This window comes from Lissotriton vulgaris, chromosome 3_2 (assembly GCF_964263255.1).
Source record: "Lissotriton vulgaris chromosome 3_2, aLisVul1.2, whole genome shotgun sequence".
Taxonomy (NCBI): Eukaryota; Metazoa; Chordata; class Amphibia; order Caudata; family Salamandridae; genus Lissotriton; species Lissotriton vulgaris.
In genome coordinates this window covers 109,809,996-109,836,399 of record NC_141690.1, presented here as the reverse complement: position 1 = coordinate 109,836,399, position 26,404 = coordinate 109,809,996, and the positions used below count along the sequence as shown (strand labels likewise).

At 50.2% G+C, this 26,404-nt stretch overlaps 1 protein-coding gene across 11 annotated transcripts in view; it reads right to left on the bottom strand.

Annotated features, from left to right (window-relative positions):
- The window catches only part of PROM1 (prominin 1), a 630,080-nt gene extending 608,998 nt beyond the window's left edge, over nt 1–21,082 (bottom strand). For 4 of the 11 annotated variants that reach the window (XM_086964066.1, XM_086964060.1, XM_086964061.1 and 1 more), the window contains exon 1: nt 20,713–21,072. In XM_086964066.1, coding sequence (XP_086820192.1) covers nt 20,713–20,950 — 238 coding nt within the window. In that variant the 5' untranslated portion in view covers nt 20,951–21,072. Of the gene's footprint in view, nt 1–20,712 lie in introns of all 11 variants that reach the window. The other 7 variants (XM_086964067.1, XM_086964063.1, XM_086964064.1 and 4 more) reach the window with 4 other exon arrangements.
- Nucleotides 21,083–26,404: the final 5,322 nt, after the last annotated feature.

The following is a 26,404-nucleotide window of genomic DNA, read 5'->3' as shown; positions in this document are numbered from 1 at the left end:
CAAGCGCGGGCTGTATCGATCGAGTCCACACCCCTCCTAGCCAGGGCTCGAGTCGGGGTACCACGCTGGTGGACGGCGTCCCCCCCCCACTTATTTTACCGGGTGGACGCCGTCCCCCCTGCCTAAAAGTGCCATGAAGTATTCAAGAAGTACGCAACTTTCAGGGTACGGCAATAACAACCAAGTGTTCCATTTACAATTTGCACTGGACTTGATGTCTGCCACCATATTGCGATGCGAAGTTGCTAGCCGCCAGGTTATATCGGGTGCCAAGTGCAGCGGAACTCCCTGTAATAACAGGGGACTACTTTCGTGAGTTCACTTCCTGTTGTGACGTCACTTCCTATGACACCACCTAACTTGGGCGTCCCCCCACTTCTTTGTTTAGGACTTGTGCCCTGCTCCTAGCTTCTCTCAGTAGTACCTCCACTTCATAACCAGCCCATTACTCTAGTTCCTTCCGCCAAGTGGTCACCCGGGGGCCCCCTGGACATTTCCAGAGTCTGGTCATTTCTCTCTTCGCTACTATGAATTCTAGAACTTGGAACCTGCTTCTGACTTTTGTTTTGGATGTATGTGGGAACCAGCCCAGCGAGCAAGAAGGCACTTCCCTTTCTACAAGCTCTTCACTGATTTTCATTATATTGTCCCAATAATACTGTAAGGTAGAACAGTATCACAACATGTTCATGAGGTCAGCACCTAACTCCCCACACCTCGGGCATTTAGCATCTTCCACACCAAAAATATCTATTAATGCAGTTGGCATAAGATAGGCCCTGTAAAGAACATTGAAAAATGATCCATTTGAACCTAGCACTCCTGGATATTTTGGGTATTCTGTCTAATATTTGTGCCCAATCACCTTCAGAAAAGGAATCTCTAGGTCTCTCTCCCATTTGGTGCGTAGAGTGTTCAATGGTGAGAGTATATCTCCTCATTCGCCCCATAGAGTGCTGTCACCACTTTAAGAAGTCACCATATATTGGCAGGTCTGATGAGGTGGTGGCTCTGCAGGCCGCGTGTTCCAGTGTATATGTTAGACGGACCGGGAGGGTCGGCCGAGGATAAGGGGAGAGGTCTCCGGGGAGAGCCGTCTCCGACGATCGTACAGACAAGTAACTTCCCCCCCACAGACGGACACCACACAAGGGTAAAGTTCAACGATACTTTATAGGCAATTCTTTAAGTACGATGAATGGTACAAGGAGGTCTGGACTCAGGGGTCCCCTCGGTTCTGGTCTCTGGTTTGGGAAAAGGGTAGCGGGACAGTCTTGTTACCAAAAGATGGGAATAGCTCTCAATCCTCGAGCTCGGCGTTCTAGATGATCGGGCCGCGGCGGAGCCAGGCAGGTCCCGAGATGGACGAAGGAAGCGACGGTCCGCGGCGGAGCCGGCAGGTCCCGATGAAGATGGTAGTTACAAACGGTCCGCGGCCACGCCAGCAGGTCCCGACGACGATGAAGGTTTACGAAGGTTACGAAGGTTGCGGCAGCGCCAGCAGGCAGGACGATGATGCGCAAGGCAGAGCTACGGCAGCGCCAGTAGTCCGTCAAGGATGAGTTCTTCTCTGCGTCTCTCGACTCCAGGATACAACTGCCTTCCTGCTCTGGAGCTGCCCCAGTTATAGGGCTGGTGCCCTTTGATGTCCGGACCCTCGCACTTGGAGGTCGGGAGGTCCGGGATGAGGGAGTCCAGACACCCAGCAGGGGGGTGGAGCCAGCGCCCGGGGAGGCGATGGGCGAGCGGCACCTGGCGGGGGAGAGCCATCGACGCCTCTTTCTCCCATTGACTTGCCAAGTAGCCCGCTCACCTCTTGGGCGGATGGTGGTGCCGGGATGTCTGAGGCCTGGCTAGGCCCAGGGTTGAGGTCGATCGGGGGCCAGGCGGCCTCGTGGTGGAGTGTCCAAGATGGCGCCCAGGCTGGGCGCGCGGGCCAGTAGTGGGTCGGGCCCACGAGGTCGATATGTTCAGGGGCCGGGGTCCCGGAGGGGACGGAAGACGAGCAGTGGTGGTGTGTGGCACTTGTGTGACCGGGCTCGGGCCTGGTCGGGCCGAGGGGGGAGCGGCCCTTCATGTGGCCTGTCCAACATGCGTCCCCCCCAGCTGAAGGCGGGGAGAGTCACCCATCCTCTTGGGGACTCTCCTCGTCGAGGCGGAAAAACCGGGACAGGCCATCCGCGTTGGCGTGATCTGGCCCAGGCCGGTGCTCCACAGTGAAGTCCATCCCTTGTAGGGAGATGGACCAACGTAGTAGTTTCGGGTTTTCCCCCCGCATCTGCATCAGCCACTGCAGGGGTCGATGGTCGGTCTGCACCCGAAAGTGCGTGCCAAAGAGGTAGGGCCGGAGCTTTTTGAGGGCCCATACCACAGCGAAGGCCTCCCTCTCTATGGTGCTCCAGCGTTGTTCTCGGGGTAGGAGTCGCCTGCTGATGAAGGCCACTGGCTGATCAAGGCCTTCGGTGTTCACTTGAGACAGGACTGCCCCAATGCCATGGTCGGAGGCATCCGTCTGGACGACGAACTCCCGGCTGTAGTCGGGGGCCTGGAGCACAGGGGCGGAGCACATGGCGGCCTTCAATTGTTCGAAGGCTGTTTGACAGTCCGAGGTCCAGTTGACTTTCTTGGGTTGATTTTTGGACGTGAGTTCTGTGAGGGGCCCCACTATGGTACCATAGTCTTTCACGAACCTTCGGTAATAGCCCGTGAGGCCCAGGAAGGCGCGTACCTCGGTCTGGGTGATGGGGGGCTGCCAGGACTGGATGGCGGCAATCTTGAGCTGCAGAGGGGCCACCAGACCGCTTCCCACCTGGTGTCCGAGGTAGGTTACGGACCCCTGACCAATTTGGCATTTACTGGCCTTAATCGTGAGGCCAGCCCGCTGGAGGGCCTGTAGCACCGCTTGGAGGTGGTGGAGGTGCTCGGGCCAATGGCGGCTGTAGGTTTTATCTTGACCCAGGTGTCCAGCCAGGGGGACATCGTGGGCCAGGTTTAGCAGAAAGCCTCTAAAACGGAGGGGCACCACTAGCACTCGGCTGGCCCCCAACTCCGCGATTCTTTGTTCACTGTATAGCAGATCATTGTCCCAGTAGATCCAATGTTTTCCGGAGGTATCCCCTGCGCTTTGGGCGAGGGCTTGTTGGCGGAGTCCCTCGAGGGAGGGACAGGTCTTCTGTTCTTGGCGAAACTGTTCTTGCGTGGGCCCCCCCTCTTGAGGCCACTGGTCGAGGTTAGCGAGGTCTGGAGGTTGAGCTGGTTCTGGGGGGACGTCACGGTCGGTGGTTTCGGCTGGTGCGACCGGAGGCGGAGGTGCCGGCCATTCGGGTTCCTCGGGTCGGGGTTTGGCACGGGCGGCCATGGACCGGGTGGTGACGCATGCCCAGTCCGGGATGCCTAACATCCCCAGGTGTTCTCGTCGTTCTACGGCTGCCCACGGAGAGCTTTCAAGGTCATTCCCCAGGAGGCAGTCTACGGGGGCATCGTCTCGGACCGTTACTTTCAACATGCCGGAGACCCCTCCCCATTCGAAAGGGACGCAGGCCATCCGACACAGACTCTCTGAGTTATCGGCTGAACGGACAGGGCAGAGAATGTTTGGTAGGAACTGTTCTGGGGCCACCAGGTGACAGCGGACGGCTGTCACACTGGCCCCGGTGTCACGGAGGGCTTCGGCCCGGCGTCCATTGATGCTCACCCATTGGCTGTACTTCTGGGTGTTAGCGGGTAGGGGGACCCGCGGGACCATGTCTTTCCCCCCTAAGCAGGCTAGAGCCATGGTGGCTGGCTCCCATTCTTGATGCTCTTGCTCATATTCTTCTTGTTCCTCTGAGATCTGTTCCTCCCCCAGAGCAGCAGCGGCTACTTGCCGGGGTCTTGGGCTCTGATACTGGGGGCAGTTTGGGTCGTTTGCATAGTGGCCGACTCGTTGGCATCGATGGCACGTAACATTGGCTCAATATCCCGGTCGCGCCGGGGTGCTGCCCCGGTTGGCCGGGGGGGTGGTGCTGCTAGCGGGGGCGACCGGAGCGTTGTCTCTTCCACGTCCTTGGCCTCCTCCTCCTCCTCGGGGACGGTGCTGACCGTTGTTGTTCCGGCTCTGTTCATAGGACCCATTCCGGCCCACTCTGGTGATTTCCCACCGGTCAGCTTCGGCTGAGAGCTGCCGGGGATCGGTCAATTTGCTATCGAGGAGGTGCTGGCGGAGCTCAATGAAGCAATTGTTCGATAGATGCTCCCATACCATGAGGTTGAAGAGTTGTTCGTAAGTTGTGACCTTGCTTCCTTTGATCCAGCCCTCGAAGGCTCGGCTAAAATAGTTTACATAGTCCACCCAAGTTGTACCCGGGATGCGGGTGCAGTCTCGGAACCTCTGACGGTACATCTCGGGTGTGAGGTCATAGCGGGTGAGGAGTGCAGCTTTCATATGGTCATAGGAGGTCATCTGGTGGTCCGGGAGCTGTAGCAGGGCGTCGCGGCCCTCGTTGAGGAATCTCCCCCATAGACCGGCTCCCCAGTCGCTTCTATCGATCCGGTGGGCGGTCATAGCGATTTCGTAGGCCTTAAACCATTGCTGGATGTCGTCCTCTCGGAAGTACTCTCGAACGACATCCTTGGGGATGTGTACCTTTTTCTCTGTTGCCCCTGGGGTGTGGGGTTGCTCGGGCACCCCTACTTCTTTATTCTGCTTGCGTAGGTCGATCTCCGCTAATTTTCGCTCGTGTTCATATGCCAATTTCTTCTCCTCGAGCTCCCTTTGTCTCTGTTTTTCCTCTCTTTCTTCTCGGAGACGCAGGTGCTCTAAGTTTATTTTTTGTTCGGCCAACTTAAGTTCAACATCCATTTTGAGCCGGGCCATTTCCAGCTCGTGTAGTCGGGTTTTTTCTCGTTCCTGGATCTCGTCTTGCGAGAGACCCGTTCTTCGCTCTTCAGGGGCTGTGGTTTGTTTTTCTATTGCTGCGATGTTTTGATCGGGGGTTCCGGCAGCCCCGGTTTCTGCCCAAGACTCTAGGGCATGCTTGAAATCGTCCTTGGTACTTAGACCGGTGGTAGCGATACCTAGTTCGATGCAGAATTGTTTTAATTCACGATGGCTGTACTCGTCCAATTTCTCCATCTGAAATTTCTCGGTGGATCCGCTTTCTTTATTTGACATCGTGATTTCGTCGTGGGGTGAGCTACTCTCTGTACGATAATGCGGTGATTCGGATCGCGCCGCTGGCCACCAATGTTAGACGGACCGGGAGGGTCGGCCGAGGATAAGGGGAGAGGTCTCCGGGGAGAGCCGTCTCCGACGATCGTACAGACAAGTAACTTCCCCCCCACAGACGGACACCACACAAGGGTAAAGTTCAACGATACTATATAGGCAATTCTTTAAGTACGATGAATGGTACAAGGAGGTCTGGACTCAGGGGTCCCCTCGGTTCTGGTCTCTGGTTTGGGAAAAGGGTAGCGGGACAGTCTTGTTACCAAAAGATGGGAATAGCTCTCAATCCTCGAGCTCGGCGTTCTAGATGATCGGGCCGCGGCGGAGCCAGGCAGGTCCCGAGATGGACGAAGGAAGCGACGGTCCGCGGCGGAGCCAGCAGGTCCCGATGAAGATGGTAGTTACAAACGGTCCGCGGCCACGCCAGCAGGTCCCGACGACGATGAAGGTTTACGAAGGTTACGAAGGTTGCGGCAGCGCCAGCAGGCAGGACGATGATGCGCAAGGCAGAGCTACGGCAGCGCCAGTAGTCCGTCAAGGATGAGTTCTTCTCTGCGTCTCTCGACTCCAGGATACAACTGCCTTCCTGCTCTGGAGCTGCCCCAGTTATAGGGCTGGTGCCCTTTGATGTCCGGACCCTCGCACTTGGAGGTCGGGAGGTCCGGGATGAGGGAGTCCAGACACCCAGCAGGGGGGTGGAGCCAGCGCCCGGGGAGGCGATGGGCGAGCGGCACCTGGCGGGGGAGAGCCATCGACGCCTCTTTCTCCCATTGACTTGCCAAGTAGCCCGCTCACCTCCTGGGCGGATGGTGGTGCCGGGATGTCTGAGGCCTGGCTAGGCCCAGGGTTGAGGTCGATCGGGGGCCAGGCGGCCTCGTGGTGGAGTGTCCAAGATGGCGCCCAGGCTGGGCGCGCGGGCCAGTAGTGGGTCGGGCCCACGAGGTCGATATGTTCAGGGGCCGGGGTCCCGGAGGGGACGGAAGACGAGCAGTGGTGGTGTGTGGCACTTGTGTGACCGGGCTCGGGCCTGGTCGGGCCGAGGGGGGAGCGGCCCTTCATGTGGCCTGTCCAACAGTATACACAACATTGTCGTCGCTGCTCTATGAAGCAGGAAGTGGTCCTGTGACAGGTCAAATTCGGTCCTAAAATCTTCAAAAGGGAGGAGATCCGCGTTGCTAACAGATCTCCCACTCTCATGGCCACAGCAGTCTCCCATTCCTTTAACCCGCCCCAATTTCCCCCATGGCGTAACGTCGTGAGCATTGTGATGGGTAAGTCAGGGGAGTAAGGGATTTTCCTACATGTTTTCTGGAGGCAGTGGATCCAACATTGGAGCATCACATGGAGCTCTCAGGGATCAGCCTCGTGAGGACGTCCTGTGTTCAACAATTCATTATTAATTGTTTATTATTTAGTAGATTTTTATTATGTATTTGATATATTAATTTTTCTTATATTTAAGTTGCTGGCTGCAAGGTTTGTAGGAGTCTAGGATTGTAAGTTAATTAAGAAATAACAATGTAATGATAATTTGTAATTAATTATTTAATTGATTTTTAATTATGTAAAATATGGCATACTGATTTATTTCAGGGATATTTTATTTGCAGGATGCTAGGTTTGTACGGGCATAGGGTGGGAAGTTAATTAGGTAATAATGATGAATTGTTAATTTATTGTTAAATTGGTTTCAAGTATGTAATTTATGTAATATTTTTTAGTTGCAGGCTGCTAGGCTGCACAGTTAAGTAATAATTAATAAAAAAATCATTATTAAGTGTTAATTATTTATTTAAAGTGCTTTTACATATGTAAATTGTGGAATACTTTTATAAAGTTATATTTTAGGTGCGGGCTGCTAGGTTTGTAGGGGTGTAGGGTAGGTTGCTAATGAATTATTAAATGAATAATAATTCTTTATTAATTGGTCATTATTTTATCGAATAGTACTTATGTAAATTGATTGCTTTTGTAAAATAGTTTTTTATCATAATAGATTTGATATTAGGAGTTAAATGTTGTAGATTCACAGTATTACTTGCATATGTAATCTGTTTGAAGTGAAGTACTTTCCCTACTCTTGTTTAGACTGCAGTAGAAAAGTAAAATTAACCTTTTTCCAGTTAAAATTTTTCCCTAGGGTGGCGCTGTTTGGAGTGGGAATAGTAAATCTCACCCCTCCGAAATCCAATGCTTTCCCTGCTGTTTCACAGACTAGCATGAGAATAGTAAATATTACAGTTCCGAAATCCAACACTTTCCCTACTGTTGGAGAGACTGTAATGGGAATGGAAAGGTTCACACCTCCAAAATCCAACACTATCCCTACGGTTGCACAGACTGGGATGGGAATAGTACATAATACCCCTCTGAATTCCAATGCTTTCCCTACTTTTACACTGTTGGGGTGGGAGCAGTAACGTTTACCCCTCCGAAATCCAATGCTTTCCCTACTGTTGCTCTGTTTGGTGTGAGAATATTAAATGTAACCCCTCCGAAATTCAACACTTTCTCTACTGTTGTGTTGTTCGGAGCGGGAATAATGAATGTCACCTCTCTGAAGTCCAACGCTTTCCCTACTATTGCACAGATTGGAGTAAGAAAGGTAATTATTACCTCTCCTAGGTCCAATACTTTCCATACTGCTGCACTGTTAGGAGGAGGAATAGTACATGTTACTCCACCGAAGTCCAACACCTTCCCTGTGGTTGCATAAACGCGGTGGAAATAGTATAATTACATTAAGTTTTCATATTGTTGGTTAAATCGTTTATATCATTAATTGTTGTCTTTTTTATTTTTATATTGTTTGTTTATACTTTTAAATTTACTTCCATTTTTAAAGTATTTTTTGCACGTGTTTTTTGAATGTTTGAATTTTTTATATTTTATTTATTGTCTTCATTAATTATTTTTTAATTCATTTTTGATGGTTTATTGTGTATGTATGTATATATTATAAATATATGCATACGCATATGTATATGCATAGGTATAGTGTAACATAATGAATAAAAACATGTATCTTACATTATATTAATTTAACAATATTTTAAATGCATTTGTATGAGTATATAGATATATATTTTCTTAATAACAATTTTTAAATATAAAAATGAATATCATAAAATATATATTTTATTAACAATGTTACACTATATGTGTGTGTATATATATATATATATATATATATATATTCTCACACAAAGCTGCTTCTGCTGCAACCTGGTGACCCATCGACAAGTGGCGTACACTCCGGCGAAGCAACCGGAAATAATATCCAAGACACAAGAATCCAGTGAAGTACGCTCTCAGGAATCAAGACTTAGACCAGAAGTATATTGCAACCTTAGTTTAATCACACAACGCGTTTCGGCGAACTGCCTTGATCACGTGTGACCTCACAGTGAAAAACAGTGTGCTATTTACAAACAACAAAATCGAGGTAGGACTGCGGTTGTACCAGCCAACAAAAGGTGTCAGACATATTGGAATGGTCATCATATGTTGACACAGTAAGTAAATACACTTAAACATGATTTGTTCATGTTTAAGTGTATTTACTTACTGTGTCAACATATGATGACCATTCCAATATGTCTGACACCTTTTGTTGGCTGGTACAACCGCAGTCCTACCTCGATTTTGTTGTTTGTAAATAGCACACTGTTTTTCACTGTGAGGTCACACGTGATCAAGGCAGTTCGCCGAAACGCGTTGTGTGATTAAACTAAGGTTGCAATATACTTCTGGTCTAAGTCTTGATTCCTGAGAGCGTACTTCACTGGATTCTTGTGTCTTGGATATATATATATATATATATATATATATATATATATATATATATATATATATATTAGTCATATATATACACACACAGAGCAACATTATAAATAAAAATATTAATTTACATTATATTCATTTTGTGCGTGTGTATATATGTTTATCAAACAGGAAAACCTCTACTCCCCATCAGGAAAAGAGCACGCACACGAGGACCATTTGGGTTAAGGCCTTTTTATTAAATGAGCCTCCTCCAACCCAGCATAGATACGCGTTTCAGCTGACGCAGTAGCCTTCTTCAGTCTTCAGTATGTTTATATAGATATACACACACACACAGACATAGTAACATTATTAACCCCTCCCATGCTCTTGACGAGCTCAGCTCGTCATGAGCCACGGTTCCCGTGTGCGCATGACGAGCTGAGCTTGTCATGACCGTTGGAACGCTCACACGCGGGGCTAATTCTCATGCTGTGCTGAGAGTTCCATTAAACGGGCGTGGTCGTGACGAGCTCAGCTCATCATGAGCACACGAGAACCGTGGCTCATGACGAGCTGAGCTCCTCATGAGCACTGGGGCGCTGTGCGAGCCACCCCTCCCCCCAGCACAGCAGGGGAATGTGCCCCGCAGCCAAGCGGTTAATTCAATTATTTATTTACATTGTTTTATTTTTTATATTTACAATTGCATTTAAAATATTGTTAAAATTAATATAATGTAAGATACATATTTTTATTCATTATGTTACACTATACAAATACATATATAGGTATATGTGTGTACATATATATACACACACACATATTACCAAACATATATGTGTATGTGCGTTTATATATGTAAATATTTATATATAGTATTAAATGTTAGAGGAGTATATTTAATTTACATTATAATAACATTTTATATTAAAATATTTAACATTTACTACTCTATTTCTTGTAATCAATATTTTTGGATGAGGTTAGTGTCAACGATATTTGTTTGTGATATGTTTCTATTTACACTTATAAGTAAAGGATCACAAAATTGTGGTCGACGATATTTTTGAAACAACATTTTTATCAACGATATTGTTTACCAAGATACTGTTTCAGTGATCCACTATATTTAAAAGTAAGTATACCAATGGGCCTCTCAGTCAACAAAAGAGGAAGCAGCCTTTGGGGACCTTGGAACATTAAGAAGCAAAGATGGGAGATTACTAATGTTAGAGATTCTGAGACCTCTGGAGGCCACTGACGTAAATGCAGGTGTTTCAACCCCTAGGTCATCAAAATTTGGGAACTTTTCTCAGCTCTCTCAAAGAAGACCTTCTACCAGGACCACCAAATGAATTAACCCATTAGATGGAATAATAACGTATTGCACAGCTAAAGTTTATCCATTAGCTCTTTCTAATGTCCCTAGTCACGTCATATGTAGAAGCTGTTTGGCTTATTTTAGTTAACTGTACTTTTTGTAAATCTTAATCGATTGAAATCTTTTTTTCTCAAAATTCACCATATATTACTTAACAGTAAAAGACAAAAACCTGCTTTTCATCCTTATGGTCACATCTACTCAGGTCACAGCGAAAGGAGCACCGACACCACCAGCCTTTTATTAGATGCACATGGAGTGAGGAAATATTACAATTTATTTTGTTGTGGGTATTTTTGTAGTGCTGACTTGGCCCCAAGCGGCAATAAAGTGCTTAAGAACTAACTCATGAACGCATTTACAGAGATCAGACGTACACAAATCATAATGATATTGAGAAGGACTAGAAGCAAGAGTGATGCTGAATGTGATGGCAGAGGTTGGGATAGTGCAAACACTAGGAGAGGATGGACAGAGCGCTGAAACTTTTCAGACACTCACCCCCAGTCACAGATCTGGGTTAAATCCATCATCATTCTTTAGCTCACTTCGCCACCCCAGTTCAGACCCAGCTATATGCAAATCAGTCTTGACCATGTGCCTCATAGGAACAGTTCAGCCCGAACTGCCAAGCCAGGTCTTTCCTGGACCGGAAACAAGCATCTCGGACCGGTTTGGGGGTAATACCCCTCATCAGCCAGGCTAGCTTGAATCGAGTGGCAAAGTGAGCAAGGGACCCACGTCTGGGCATACCCTGCCAATTTAGGGAGAACAAAGCAAACACAAGGAGATGATGGACAGAGTGCTGAAACTTTTCAGACACTCAACCCCAGTCACAGATCAGGGTAGAATCCATCATTGTTCTTTAGCTCACTTCGCCACCCCAGTTCCGACCCAGCTATATGCAAATCAGTCTTGACCCTATGCCTTAAGGGAATAGTTTAGCCTGAACTTTCAAGCCAGGTCAATTTGCTTATGGTAACACCTGAGTAAAAGTTTGTTTCAGAATTTAGGAGCGTAAACGAGGGAGGACTGTCTTCCAGTTTGTTATACATTGGCATGAATGCTGTGTTATCTTTTTAGCACAATACTAACTGGAGAGCAACAGGGCCCTGAACAGTGAGCAAGAACCCTGAGGTATGATTTGTAATTGTTTACAAACCAGGAACATTATAGGGGCGTATAGGTTCTTGAAGTGTGGGGCAGCAGTGTTCTTTATAGACATGTCTTCAGTTCATTTCTGAATTGCAGGAGGGAAGGAGCAGTTCCTATATTGAGGGGTGAGGGTGTTGTTCCAGATCCTGTGTGCCTTTGTTCTTTTTTAGGATTTTGGGATCTCCAGAATTAAGTGGGAAGTTCTGCATATGATGCAACAACAACCAGAGATTAATAATTTTCTGTAAAGTAGACATTTTTTATGGTTTTATTTTGACCATTGTGCAATAGGAATTAAATTGATGACACTGGTATTGCATCAGGGTGGGCATAATATGGCGCCATTTCCTTTGCTTGCCCATTAAACATATTGCTTGAAGTGGTAGAGGCAGGGTGAGTGAGCAATGTGTTACCTCTGTCAATGTCGTTGGAGATGGCGGTTTGGTGGATAGAGCAGAAGTAGGGGTAGGAATCAACAGAGTTATACAGATAAACCAAACCTTTGAAAACGCTTGCATTACTTACCGGTAAGCTTCATTACTCCAAGTCCATGCCCTCCTCCTCACAGAAGTTACCTGGTGAGCATTAGCCTCTTGCCCGCAGAGTACTTCCTGTGTCAAGCTACTTTTTGGAAGGGTGAAGGGGAAGTACTTCCTGTAATAACTAATCTAAATGACCATTCAAACCAAAAGGCAATTTTATCCCTAAACAAACTGAGAGGGTGGGTAGTAGCAATTACTGAAAGGAAGAAAAAAATAACTCGGAGTAATGAAGCTTTCCAGTAAGTAATCCGAGCATTACCTCCTCAGCAGGCTTCCTCCTCAAAACAGTCCCCTGGTGAGTGTATACAAAAGGTGGATAAAATTGCCCAATATAAAGAGAAAGAAAACAACGAGGTCATTCTTGAACTGCTACACCCAGTGTATTTATTTGCATACCAGAAATGAAGTGATGGTCACCAAAACAAGAATAAAATGCTCCCAACCGCAACCTATAGTGGGATATGAAGGTATTGGGCGAGACCCATGTTGCTGCGGCACAGATGCCCTTCAACGAGACTCTTTTAAGGGCAGACCCAGTTGAAGATTTGCTTCTGGTGTATCCACGCTGCACCACAGATGGAAGGGGGCCCCATCCTTTGAATGTGAACGGGAAAGAGCTGCTTTAACCCATCGACTAAAGGGAGATGTTGTATGTTTATGACCCCTTTCTGCCAGACAGTCTCTAGGGGTTCAAAGGGGCTTCCCAGCAAGAATTGTAGGACTAACACAAGATCCCAAGTTGGCACTGGACAGTGACACACTGGCCTTCTAAGAGCAAAACTCCTTAGGAGGCAATGGTCCGCACTGTCCACAGGACCCAACTCCGAACCCTATCGGCTCTCACAGCAGACCATTAGCTTGGAAGGATGGAAACAGTTAACTTCAACAGAAAGTCATCCCTCAAAAAAATCAATACCAAATTTCCCTCACAGGATGACGCTATCAGATCTCTCAACAGACACCAGGAGTCAACAAAGATCTTCTGCAATTCTGGATTGAAACAGCAATGTCATGCGAACAACCCAGGGCCCTTAGCCTTTCTTTTCACTATCCAAGCCGCCAAAGCCAGGTGGCTGGACTCTCTACTAACAGCAGAGGAGATGAGAAGGTTGGAAAAATCAGAGGATGTCTGACCGACAGTTGTAGAAGGAGAGGACACCAAGGGGGTCATTAGGATGGCGGGCGGACTTTGACCGCCCGCCATCCTATCGGTCTTTGGGACCACACGCCATAAGGCTGGGGGTCCCGTGGGGGGCATTAGGATGCGCCCGCCACTGTGGCGGGCGCATCCTGCATTTTTAGCATTGTGGCGGGCGGAGCTCTCAGCACCGCCCGCCACAATGCTAAACATGCATGAATGCATTTGCATTAACAAAGCGGCAGGCACCGCGCGGTGCCTGCCGCTTTGTTAATGCAAATGGTACACCCCTGTGCACCCCCCACCTGTCCTTCACTCCGGGGGCCCGCAGGGGGCCCCCGAAGTGAAGACTGCATGTCTTTCTGTGGCGGCGATGCCACCACGGAAAAGCATCTCTCCTGGGCCATCCTAATATGGCTGGCGGTGTCAAATAGACATGTTAGACCTTTTCCGCCCCGGTTGCAAGGCGACCGGGGGGGGGGGGAAAGCGGCGGACAGTCTTTCCGTCTGCCGCGGTCACCCCAGCCATACTAATATACCGGGGGGGGCATTTAGCTGATGATGCAATCCGCCCGCCATCCTAATGACCCCCCAAGTTTGAAGATTGGCGAGACCAGTTGGGGACCACCACAATTACTTCCGCCTGAGCTGATTCGATTTTTCTCAGAATTCTGCTGAGCATGATCATCGGGGGAAAAGCATACGAGAGGCCCTTCGGCCAATGAGCATTCATTACATCCACCGCAAATACCCCTGGGGACGGGAGGCGAGAGCAGTCATTTTGAAGGAGTATTCAATCTCCTGGGAGACAAAAAGGTCCAGCTTTGGAGCACCCAGAGCTTCAAGAAATTACTAGTTCACAAAAAAAAAGAAATCAACAAAAATGTTTACCTGCAGCCGGGTCCCCGCCTCTACTACTTTCCCTCCACCCCTCCTAAAAGTAGCTTAACACAGGGAAGCACTTGTGAAGGCCATGCTCACCAGATGACTTCAGTGAGCAGCAAGACTGGCAAGGAAGTCATAAAGGACTTTTCACCTCAGAGTAAATTTACGACCCGGAATAGGAATTATCACAACTAGAGGGAATTCTCTAATGAAGCCCAGTGAGGCTGTAATGCTCCAGGCCGACATCCGCCTGGACCTGCTTGCACAGCCTTAGCCAGCATGGGCCCGCCCTGACAGGCTGGACTGCTGTCATTAAGGCAGGGACAGGAGCACATAGCATATGGTAGAAGGGCAGACAAACTCAAAATGATGGAATTCTGACCACAGTAATTCCAGGAGGTTAAGAAGACTCAGCTAAACCATTTCAAACCATCACTTGCGTTTCCTGCTTTTCAGCTTTTGCAAAAATGATAATAAGAAAAGACGGTCAGAATGTACAAATACAATTTAAATGGGCAGGTACTGTCCAGTACCGAGTACCTGCGCTTCTTCAATTTAAACGGGAGAGCACCTGCACTTCTCGGCACTGCTGCGATGCGAGAGTACCGGCACTTCTCGGGAGCCTGCACTTCTAGTTTCCATTTGACGCACTCGCTTTAATTAAGTAATTATGAGTAATGACATCTCTTGGAGGGGTGACAGCTGGTAGCAGGGGGGCTTTGGGCCGGCCTGTCATTCCCAGGGGACGAGCAGGTATTGGAGAGGTGAGACACGCCTTCCCACCTCGTGTAATCCCTATTTACTGATCCGCACTGTGCCCTGCGCACTTTACGTAAGGGCTGAAATCTCCACCTAGGGACAGGAGCCAGGGCCTGGCCGGGCAGTTCCCTAAATGTGCCCCCTGCACGAGACTCACAGCTCGGGGTGGGCTTTCATTTTTACGCTTCAGTTTTCCGCCCACAAGTCGAGTGTCTGGCATGAAGAGTCTGGAAGGATGGCATGTTACAAGCAGCGACATATGGTAAACGGGATTAAGAGATTTGACTAATTAAGTGGTATCGCTCGAAGCTCAGCGTGATCCCCGGATTCCGTGTCCAACTGCAATGGCAGAAATCCCAGAGCCAGCCGGAGGGGTGTTCAGTGCAACCGCTGCGAACTCGCAAAACAACATTTTATAAAACACCCTAATATGAGTCTGCAATTTGCGTGTGGTAATTGCTAACTCAGTAGCACAAATGAAAGATTTGGCGCTCACTTGAAGAGACAATTACAGGCCACGTTGATAATTACAGAATACTGTAATTAGCAGCGCGTTCACTATGGTACAATTAACATTGTGCATACAAACACACTGACATAATACATATTCGCAAGGAGCTTGAAGTGCCAATTTTGCCCAAACATTTACACCGATCGCACCGTGCAAAAAATACATTTTCCACGAAGTGACCGGTGCAAAACAACAGAGTCCACGCACTGTCGCTCGACTCAACGTTACACAACGTCCGTGTAATTCGGTTAATCTGGACGCTGCCATCCCCCCCAGCCCGCCCACTTGCAAATTGGCTGCATTACGGTGGCCTGCGGGGCCCTGCTTTTTTGGGCAGGAGAAAGTGCCAGGACTTAAAAATAAAGTTTGTGTTCACCCGTGGGCTCTTCAAAGCTGACCTAATTTTGTTCCCTTTCTTTGAATGGAAACGCTGTGAATTATTTATGAAAACAGATTCCCGAGCCTTTTGGAAACTCGTCCCTAAACATACTTACCCCTGGGACCTCTGAGAACCTTAGATGTCCCTCGCCACCCCCTCTTTCCGGTGATTAAAATAGAAATCAAGTGCGCAGTTAAAGTGTACAAGCAAAAGCCAGCCAATGGGAACGCACTGCTGGGTTCCAATGTTGCATTGCTGGCATGCGTATAGCTCACCAGATTCCGATGGGCATCCTCTTTTTGGCGACGTGGTACAGCGAAACCCACCCCCTTATGGACATGTTTGTAATTACTCATGTCATGGCTTTAAGTGGGATGAAAGCAAAAGTCAAACATATGATGGACGGAATGCAGAGCAAATCAAACATTCACCCCAGCCACAGATCTGGGTTAAATCCATCATTCTTTTGCTCACTCCGCCACCCCAGTTTAGACCTGGCAATATGCAAATCAATCTTGACCCTGTGCCTCATGAGAACAGTCCAGCCCGAACTGCCAAGCCAGGTCCTCCCTTAACCGGAAATCAAGAATCCTGGGACCGGTTTCGGGACATCACCGCTGATCAGCCAGGCTAGCTTGAAACCAGTGGCAAAGTGAGCAAGAGACCCACGTCTGGGCATACCCTGTGCACTTAGGTTTAGGCCCAGATCTCTGTACTGGGATGAATGTATACATTGTTCTGCATTCTGGCCATCAATTGTTGTTTTTGCATTTAAGTGGAATGAAAACACTAGGGTGTGGGCAATGTAATTAAGGCTGTGGCTTAAAAATACGAAGGTAAAAATCTGTGCTAAGCATAGTGTGCCGCCGACTGGTATTTGGCTGCTTTTTTTCCTGCATCCATATATATAATAGAAATAACATTACACCTACAACAAGTCAGGGCTACTGGCTTTGCCAATGGTTGTTAGTTGTGTAAGATAAATAAGCAATGACAATGGCTTCGTTGTAAAGAATACTGAAAATGCTTCAGTTCTGAAATGATTAGTGTGTGAAAGATCTATAGCGAGTCTCTTTGAGGTTACCTCAAAAGCAGTAAAGGTTGGCACCGCTGCAGAGTTAAGATTTTTTTTTCAACCTGAGGGCAAAAATTGAGAGCCCGACGACAGGCTCCAAAGGAAAGAACCCATAGGGGCTTCATGCCAACACCCAGGGAGACCTGTCGTCAGGATCCCTGGATGAAAGTGAGGGTGCCCTGTTGTTCCCATGGGCTGTACGCCTGGGGGTTGCCTGGTAACGCCCGCCTCTGCTGAGTTGTTTTCCTGAACTATTGGGGCACAGGTGCGGGGTGAACTCCCTCAAAGTTTCAGCACCAGGTGTTGAGCATTCCTGGCCCTCATTGGCTAATCAGGGTGTCAGTCAGCTTAGGCCATATGTCGCTAGCTTTATATTCTTAATTAATTGTTGTTTATTATAAAGAGGGAAGATGTGTGTACATTTCAACATTTACATTCCTTATCTTGCATCATCTTATATTCTTATTCAATTGATGTTTATTGTAATGAGGGAAGATTGATTGATTTATTATTTTATAAAGCGCGCGATTGCCGGTGGGCGCCTTGGCGCTGATTCTGATTTCAAAGACACATGGTCCGGCTTGCTCGCATCTATCTTGCCTTAAACAACCAGGTCTTTACTTCCTTCCGGAAGGAGAGCAAAGAAGTACTGTTTTTGATGGTGACTGGGAGTAAGTTCCAGGTCCTAGCCGTCTGCAGTATGAAACTCCTTCCTCCCCATCTGGTCTGTCTAAACCTGGGAGCCTGGAGCAGTCGTGACTAACCGGATCTGAGGGTTCTGGATGGTTCATAAGGTTTGAGCTGTGTTCTAAGGAACAAAGGGCCTGAGCCCTGGAGGGCCTTGTAGGCCAGGCAGAGTGATTTAAACGCCACTCTTAGATATCGAGAGCCAATGGAGTGATCCAATCTATGGGCTATTGGCTCGTACTTGGGGACATCCAGCACCAGTCTGGCTGCTGCGTTTTGTAAGCGTTGGAGTTTCGTTATAATTTGGGCCTGGGCACCGGCATAAAGCACGTTCCCGTAGTCTAGCCTTGATAAGGCCAGTGATGTTACCACTGTTTTCCTGGTGTCAAGCGGGATAAATGGTAGAAGCTTCCTTATTTTCAAAATGAACCATACTGCAGATGTCAGTTTGCTGGCCTGAGCATCAAAGGAAAGCTTGTTGTCCAAAATTATACCAAGGTTTCTTACCTTCTGAACCGGGGAAGGACAGTTGCCCAGGCTGTCTGTCCACCATTCAGGTGTCCATACCTTGGCATCCGATCCTAGCAGCATTACTTCACTTTTATCCCCATTCAATTTTAAACATTTGCTCTGCATCCACTGCTTGATTTGCGTCATGCAGGTCTTACATTTGTTCGCAGTTTCATCGACATCGCTGGCTATGGACACAACTATTTGTGTGTCGTCGGCATAGGAGACTGCAACAAAACCGCTTTCTCTTATGATGGCCGCCAGAGGTGCCAAGTACAAATTAAAAAGAGTGGGGCTTAGGGAGGACCCCTGCGGCACACCGCATGGTGATCTGAAAGGTTCCGATCTTGCTTCTCCCAGCTCCACTGTAAAGGATCTATTACTCAGATATGAAGCCAGAAGCGTAAAGGCTGAGCCCTGAACTCCTACTCCGGCCAGACGAGTCAGAAGTGTCTCGTGGTTGACCGTGTCGAAGGCCGCCGAGAGATCCAAAAGGACCAAGGCGGCCTTCCCCCCCAGCATCGAGAACACTCCTGAGCTCCTCCACTGCCGTTAGCAGTGCCGTTTCAGTACTGTGTCCCTCTCCAAAACCAAACTGAGAGTGGTCTAGGATGTTTCCATCTGTGAGGAATTGGGCTAGTTGTTTATTCAGTAGTTTCTCCAACACCTTAGCCACAAAAGGAATCCTTGCAATAGGTCTGAAGTTGGCAGGATCTTCCGGGTCTAGATTTGGTTTTTTTAGGAGTAGCATTACTGATGTTGATTTCCAGGCTTCCGGGATGTGGTATCCTGGCTGAGGTGCATCTATCCAGCTCCATGGTAACTGGATGATGCTCTCCAGCAGGATTCCAGAATGGTGTGGGCACAGAGTCAGTTGAAGGAAGAAGCTGGAGGAATGAGATGTACCTGCTTGTCTTCTAATAAATGTTGCTTTACTTACTCTACTTGGATTGCTCATCTTTACATGCCCTTGGATCACGGTAAATTAACCCATTACCTTATCAAATAAATCTGCAACATAACTTTCTCCAAACACAACGGGTGTGGTTTCAGTTATTCACCTGTAGACTTTTCCTTTGCATGCAGTTATGTGTGTGTGTGTGTGTGTGTGTGTGTGTGTGTGTGGAATACCTGCACTATGTTAACCGTGGGTGGTTGCGCTGCTCTCAGCTGTCTGGTCCGTGCCAGCCAGACCCCTTCCCCTCGGCTGGCCGCCTGCTGGTAACTATGGCAAAGGCTGCCGGGGGCAGCCCAGATAGCACAAACACGCCTCGATTATTTATTACTTCTGAAGAATGCAGACTGGCGCTTGGCGCGCAGTGTGGGAGGCAGCCTGCGAGTCGCGCCCTGAAGTACCAGCCTCGAGGTGCTGCAAACGTGCGAGAAGACGGTATCCTAGTGTGCTGTGTACGGAGTGTGAGGGCGCTGACGGCGTGTACCATACCTAAACCTGTTGCATAGTATAACGAGTATGCGTAGAGCGCACCAGGAGAGATTCTCGACGCGGACTGACAGGCGTTTATTCTTACCCAACCCAATGGTCATTATGATCGACTTCGTGAGAATGAAAGGCTGAGAACGCCGGGCGGGATTTCACTCTATGACCCTATCAGATCCCTGCAGTGACTCCATTAGTCCTCCGCGCTATCAGATCTGGCGTGCCGCGGTTAAGTTGAGGGTTCTCAGTCTCACCCATGAACATGAGCCAGTCCCAACTTTTGACCTAAAAGCAACTCGCGCGCGAACCTGCTGGGTTTATTGGAAATGTTTAAAAAAATGCGGGGAGGCGCCTGATTAGAGGAACTGTGACCTCACATAGCAAGAACGCTTCAAGGAGATTAGAGTGTGGTGAAACGTGGAACACACGGAGTACAAGAGCACAATCAGTGTGACGTGAGATGGAAAAGACATGTATGTTGTCCAGCGCTCAGAGACCAAGCAGTGCACTCTAGGCTATAGTGGTCAGTGTTTATTCAGATACACAATGCACGGCAAGATTTGATTTATTTTTGTTAGTGCGCTCCTGCGCCAACACAAGCAACTAGGCGCTGTGGACCAGTAAGGCATACATCATAGCAAGACAGGTTCTGTGCCGAGAAGTGCAGGATGTGGTGAGACATGAAGTGTGTAATATGAGTGTGTGTAGTGTGGTGTGGTGAGACATGAAGTGTGTAATATGAGTGTGTGTGGTGTGGTGAGACATGAAGTGTGTAATATGAGTGTGTGTAGTGTGGTGTTGTGAGACATGAAGTGTGTAATATGAGTGTGTGTAGTGTGGTGTGGTGAGACATAAAGTGTGTAATTCGACTGTGTGTAATAAAAGCCAAGTCTGTTTGAGACATGCAGTGTGTGTGGTGAAACAATCTGTGGTAGGCAAGCATTGTGTGCTCATACATTGTGTGGCTAGTGATACGATAGTGTGTGGTGAGACATGCAGTACTTCGAGGAACATGCGGCAATGGTGACACATACAGCACTAAACAGCTGTGACGAGCCAGGCAGTATGCGGTGCGGCGTGGTTACTATGCAGCTGCGGTGAGACGGGCAGTGTGTGGTGAGAGTGATAGCTGGCACACGCCGCGTGTGTGAGAGATGCGATGTGTGTTCACACCTGCAGAGGTGAAGCAGGCAGCGGTGCTCGGCTCGCGCTGCAGGGAGCAGTCACTCTATTTAAAGCCCCATCCACCGCCCACCGCAGCCCTCGGCTCAGACTCACCCTGTGGGAAGGGGTTGGGCTGCACCACGTACAGGAACGCCTTGACGACCTGGAAGAGCGCCCCGATGGCCCCGGGCTCGTAGTGCGGGCTGGTGTCATAGGTCCCCGCAGGGACGAAGCCAAAATCCAAAGTTGCGGCAGCGGCGACGGCCGGAGGCGAGGTCCGGTGCCCGGGCTGCATGGCACACACAGTCCTCCCGGCCCAGAGCAGCAGCAGCAGGCAGGGCCCCGCAGCCATGGTTAGCGTCCTCCGTGGGGCATGGGGGGCGGGCGAGCGTCCCGGGGGCTCCTCCGGAGCGGTGGTGGCTGCCTCCTCGATCCGCGCCTGGATGCAGCTCTGTCCTCACAGACCGCCGTGCTGCTCACTGCTGCTCCCACAGGCCGGCCGCGCACGGCGCCCCCTCTGTTGGAAACACAAAGCAGCTGTTAGAGACAGCACAGGGCAGGCTGCGGCCGCCCACCCAGACCCACGGACAGTACACTGCCCCAGGAGACCGCTGCCGGGGACAGGCATTCACCAACCCCCACAGCACTTTCAGGGGATGCTGGGAGCCCCCAGCATGCCAGTACCCAGCAGCTAGCTCAGTGGGAGCCAGTGCCCAGCCTGCTGACCAAGTGCCATGCATGCACGAGTGCCACCCAACACCTCTATGTCCAGGGCAGACTGCTCTGTAAGTCTAACCATCAGTGTGAGTTTTACCTGGAGGTATCAGAGCGCTCTACATGTACAGCAGTTGCGTTACAGACGGACACATTCATTTTGTTATTTAAGTGATTTGCCCAGAATCACAGGGCTAGCTGAGATTCGAACCCGGTCCCCCAGCCTCGTAGACGACCACTCTAGCATTGAGGCCATATCCATGAGTGCACTTCACACACAGTAGTTCCTTCACCAGGATAGGTGGCTCCCCTCCCCCCCTCCACTGCTCTAACATCACTATATCCTGGACATGGAGGCATCTTACCATCCCCCAATGTCCCCTCCGTTTACCAAGGTCCCCTGCAGCTCGGTATCAAGGATAGGCAGCTTTACCAGATCCAGTCTCTTGGGCAGCTACCATTCCCTATTAGGTTGCTCAGGATAGATACTGTCTCCTACTGTTCTGTGCCCTAGGTGGGCACCGGCAACTCTCCATTAATGTAAATTGCTTACCATGCACCAGTGTCACCAGGGCTCTGTACCAATGCATGCTGCAGGCCATCGCACGCCATCGCACGCCAACACAACCTCAACATAATCTCCTACGCCGACGACACCCAGCTGATCCTCTCCCTGACCAACGACCCCGCCGCCGCCAGAGCCAATCTGCACGAAGGGATGAAAGATGTAGCCGTGTGGATGACGACCAGCCGCCTGAAACTGAACTCAGACAAGACGGAGGTCCTCATCCTAGGCTCCTCGCCCTCCGCCTGGGACGACTCCTGGTGGCCCCCCGCCCTGGGCACCGCACCCAAACCGACGGACCACGCACGCAACCTGGGCTTCATCCTGGACTCCTCCCTCTCCATGACCAGGCAAGTCAACTCCGTCTCCTCGTCGTGCTTCAACATCTTACGCATGCTACGGAAGATCTTCTGGTGGATCCCCACCGAGACCAGGAAGACCGTCACCCAGGCCCTCGTCACCAGCCGACTGGACTACAGCAACGCCCTCTACGCCGGTACCACCGCCAAGCTCCAGAAGAGACTCCAGCGGATCCAGAACGCCTCAGCCAGACTCATCCTCGACATCCCACGAAACAGCCACATCTCCGGACATCTGAGAGACCTGCACTGGCTCCCCGTCAACAAAAGAATCACCTTCCGTCTCCTCACCCACTCACACAAAGCCCTACACGATCAAGGCCCGAGCTACCTCAACAACTGAATCAACTTCTACGCTCCCAAACGCCACCTCCGATCAGCCAACCACGCCCTCGCCGCCGTCCCCCGCATCCGAAGAGCGACAACAGGAGGAAGGTCCTTCTCCTACCTGGCCGCCAAGACCTGGAACTCCCTCCCTCCCGACCTGCGCCTGACCCAAGACCACCTCTCCTTCAGGAAGAAGCTGAAGACCTGGCTGTTCGAGCAGTAACGGCACTCTATCCTCCCCCCCCCCCCCCCCCAAGCGCCTTGAGACCCTACGGGTAAGTAGTGCGCTCTATAAATGTCTTTGATTGATTGATTGATTGCTACTCACTGTCCACCAGTGCCGTAACTTAGTCAGTGAAGTTCAGGGGGAGGGGGAAATCTCAAACGTCCCAAACTAAACAAGCATTTGCAATGCAATAGGTCTCGCATTTACGTGAGTTTAAGCTACTGGCATTGTAAATAACAGTGCGTTTTATTTATGTTTCAAAAACAAAAACATAAATAAAAGGCATTGTCATTTACAATGCCAAGAGCTCAAACTCGAGTAAATACTAGACCTGTTGCATTGCAAATGCTTGTCTATGTTTGTTATGACTCTTGCTATATTTTGGTACCACCTAATACCAGAAGCCACCTGAACCCCTGCACCAGTGCTTCGCGGCAATACTCTGAGGCCCAGATCTGTGACTTTTCCATGCAACGTAATGCTGCACGACACCTTGCTGTGCTGCACTGCATGAAAGGGGGAGGGCAGGAATGCTCCATATCTATTGAGTTATGGCGGATTACTGTCCTCCACGTGCGCTGGTGCCCACCGTGCAGCCTATTGTCAACTCCGGCACATGCACACAGTGGTGCAAGGGGACCTGCGTTAAAAGGCAGGATTGTTTTCATGCAGGAAGGGATACCTTCCTGCATGAAAACAATTTTTATATGCATCTTCCTGTTTCGAAGTGTGTTGCAGAATGCCTATGGGCTAAAGTGCTGTCAACTTTTCCCTTTTAGAAAGTCATGGAGGCCCCCAAAGTAAGTGTGTTTGTTTGGGTGTGTTTGTGAACATGTCATCAGTGCTGTCATCAAAGATGTCATTTGAGATGCCAAAAGTGATATCATTGAACATGTCATGAATAATGTGGTATGTGAGTTCATAAGAAGTGCATGCTGGGGGCACAAGTTATAGTTCGCTCAGTAAATGATAACTGGTGAACTGACTGGGTCCTAAGCTCACTCTGGAACACCAAATGAATAAGATTGCGCTTTGGTCTACTCAAATGTTTGAGGGAAATGATCTGACTTCTACCTTCCTCAACTGTTCCTTTTACTCTCCTCTGTTCCCTCTGTTTTTCTCCAGATTTTCACTACTGTATATTGCTGATCGTTTTTTTCATGACTTTGCCTCTGTTTCCTCTGTCTTTGCGCCTCTTTCCTTTTCGACTCTGTTTCCCCGCTTTTTTCCCCGCCTCGCCCCCCTCCTTCTCCCTGCTCGCCGCTTCTGTGCCTATTTCCTGCCGCTGCGTCCCTGCGTCCCCACCCCCCTCCCTTCCATTCGCTCACTGCCACCCTCCTGCCAGCTGCTCCTCCCTGCCTCCACCCCTTCTTATTGCGGGTTGCTGCGCGACGAGGGTGCGATCATTGACCTGTTCTACGCTCCCCCAGCGCTCCCTGCTGGTGCTCTGCCCCTAGGCTGTTGCCGCCCGTGAGTTCGAGGCCCTCCGCCACCCGCAGGCTCCCGCCTGTGCCTCATCCCTGGGGGCCCAGTGGTGGGCAGTAAGTGTTGTTGTGTGCCTTGTAACCTTTTTTCTTCCCCCTGTGCCTGTATTTTTGCTGCATTTCTCTCCGTGTTTTTTTTTCCTCTCCTCTGTTCCCTCTGTTTTTCTCCAGTTTTTCACTACTGTATATCGCTGCCTGCTTTTTTCGTGACTTTGCCTTTGTTTCCTCTGTCTTTGCGCCTCTTTCCTTTTCGCCTCTGTTTGCCTGCTTTTTTCCCCGCCTCGCCCCCCTCCCACTCCCCGCTCGCCGCTTCTGTGCCCGTTTCCCAACGCTGCGTCCCCGCGGCCCCATCCCCCTCCCTCCCATTCGCTCACTGCCACCCCCCTCCCAGCTGCTCCTCCCTCCACCCCTTCTTATGCAGGTCGCTGCGCGTCCGCGCAGCGGGCGCGCTGCTGGCACGCCGGAGGCGCGCCAGAGGAAAGCCCGTCTGCGCCCGTCCGCGCCCAGAGCCAGAACCCCAGAACCCCTGGACCCTGCGCACCCCACCGCATCAAACCCAGCCTCAGCTACGACGCCGACTCCCTCCACGCACTCAACACCGGCCGAAACCAACACTGCAATCAAGCCGCCCTGAAGCACACCCACGGACCCTTCTCCTGACGCAACTGCCACTTCACCTCCGACTGAACCACCAAACCTACAAAGGCCAGACCCAACCACCTCCGCTGCATACTCCTCAACGTCCGCTCCGCACGCAAACACGCCATCAAGCTCTGGGACCTGCTCGACACCATCGCCCCCGACAAAGCCTCCCTGACCGAGACATGGTGGAATGACTGCTCCACGCCAGACATCGCCATCGCCATCCCAGATGGCTACAAGATCTCCTGCAGGGACTGCGCCAACGGCATTGGAGGAGGAATCGCCATCATCCACAAGTCCACCCTCAAGGTCACCGCCCACGCATACGACCACCTCAATGCCGCCGAGCACCTGCACTTCCGGATCCACACCGACCCCACCAGCCTCAGAGGAACGCTCGTCTACAGACCCCCCGGACCACGGGCCCAGTCCAGCGACGCCATGGCCGACCTCGCCAGAACCCACGCACTCGCATCCACGGACTACATCCTCCTTGGGGACCTGAACTTTCACCTCGACAACAACAACAACGCTAACCCCACCACGCTGATCGGCAACCTCGCGAACCTCGGCCTCAGATAACTCGTCACCACACCGACCCACGCCGCCGGCCACACGCTGGACGCCATCTTCTCCACAAGCAACCACGTCACCTTCAACTACACCACCGAACCCTACTGGACCGACCACCGCGGCATCCACTTCACCTACAGAAAAAACACCTTACACCACCACACCCTCCAGCTCCCCCGCCACGGTTGGAGCAAAGTCACCGAAGACCAGCTACTCACCACCCTTTCCCGGAACCTTCCAATCGAACCCACTGATCCAGACTCCGCAGCCTGCAACCTCAGACAATGGATCAACGACTGCACCAACATCCTCGTCCCACTGAAGAAACCCTCCAACAACCACACCAGCAAGAAAACCACCTGGTTCACCGATGAGCTCCTGGCCTCCAAGCAAGCTTGCCGGAAGCTGGAAAAGAAATGGCTCAGCGAACGCACACCAAACTACCACGCAGCCCTCAAGGACGCCACCCGCAGACACCACCACCTCATCAGGTCAGCCAAGAGGTCCTCCTTCAAAGACCGCCTGGACAACAATGCACACGTCAGCAAAGACTTCTTCTACATCGTGAAAGAATTATCCAGCCCCAGTGCCAACATCAACGACATCCCGCCCTCACAGGAACTATGTGACTCACTGGCCACCTTCTTCCACCGCAAGATCGCTGACATTCACGACAGCTTCGACACCACAACCACGCCAGTCCCCACCTCCCCAGCGAACATAAGCAACATCAACCACCTCACCTCCTGGTCCAATTGTCCAACATCAACGAAGACGAGACGCGCATGGTCATGAACTCCATCCACTCAGGATCTCTGACAGACCCCTGCCTCCACCACATCTTCAACAAAGCAGACACACTCATCACCCTCCAACTACGCAAGATCATCAACGTCTCCTTCAAAACAGCTACATT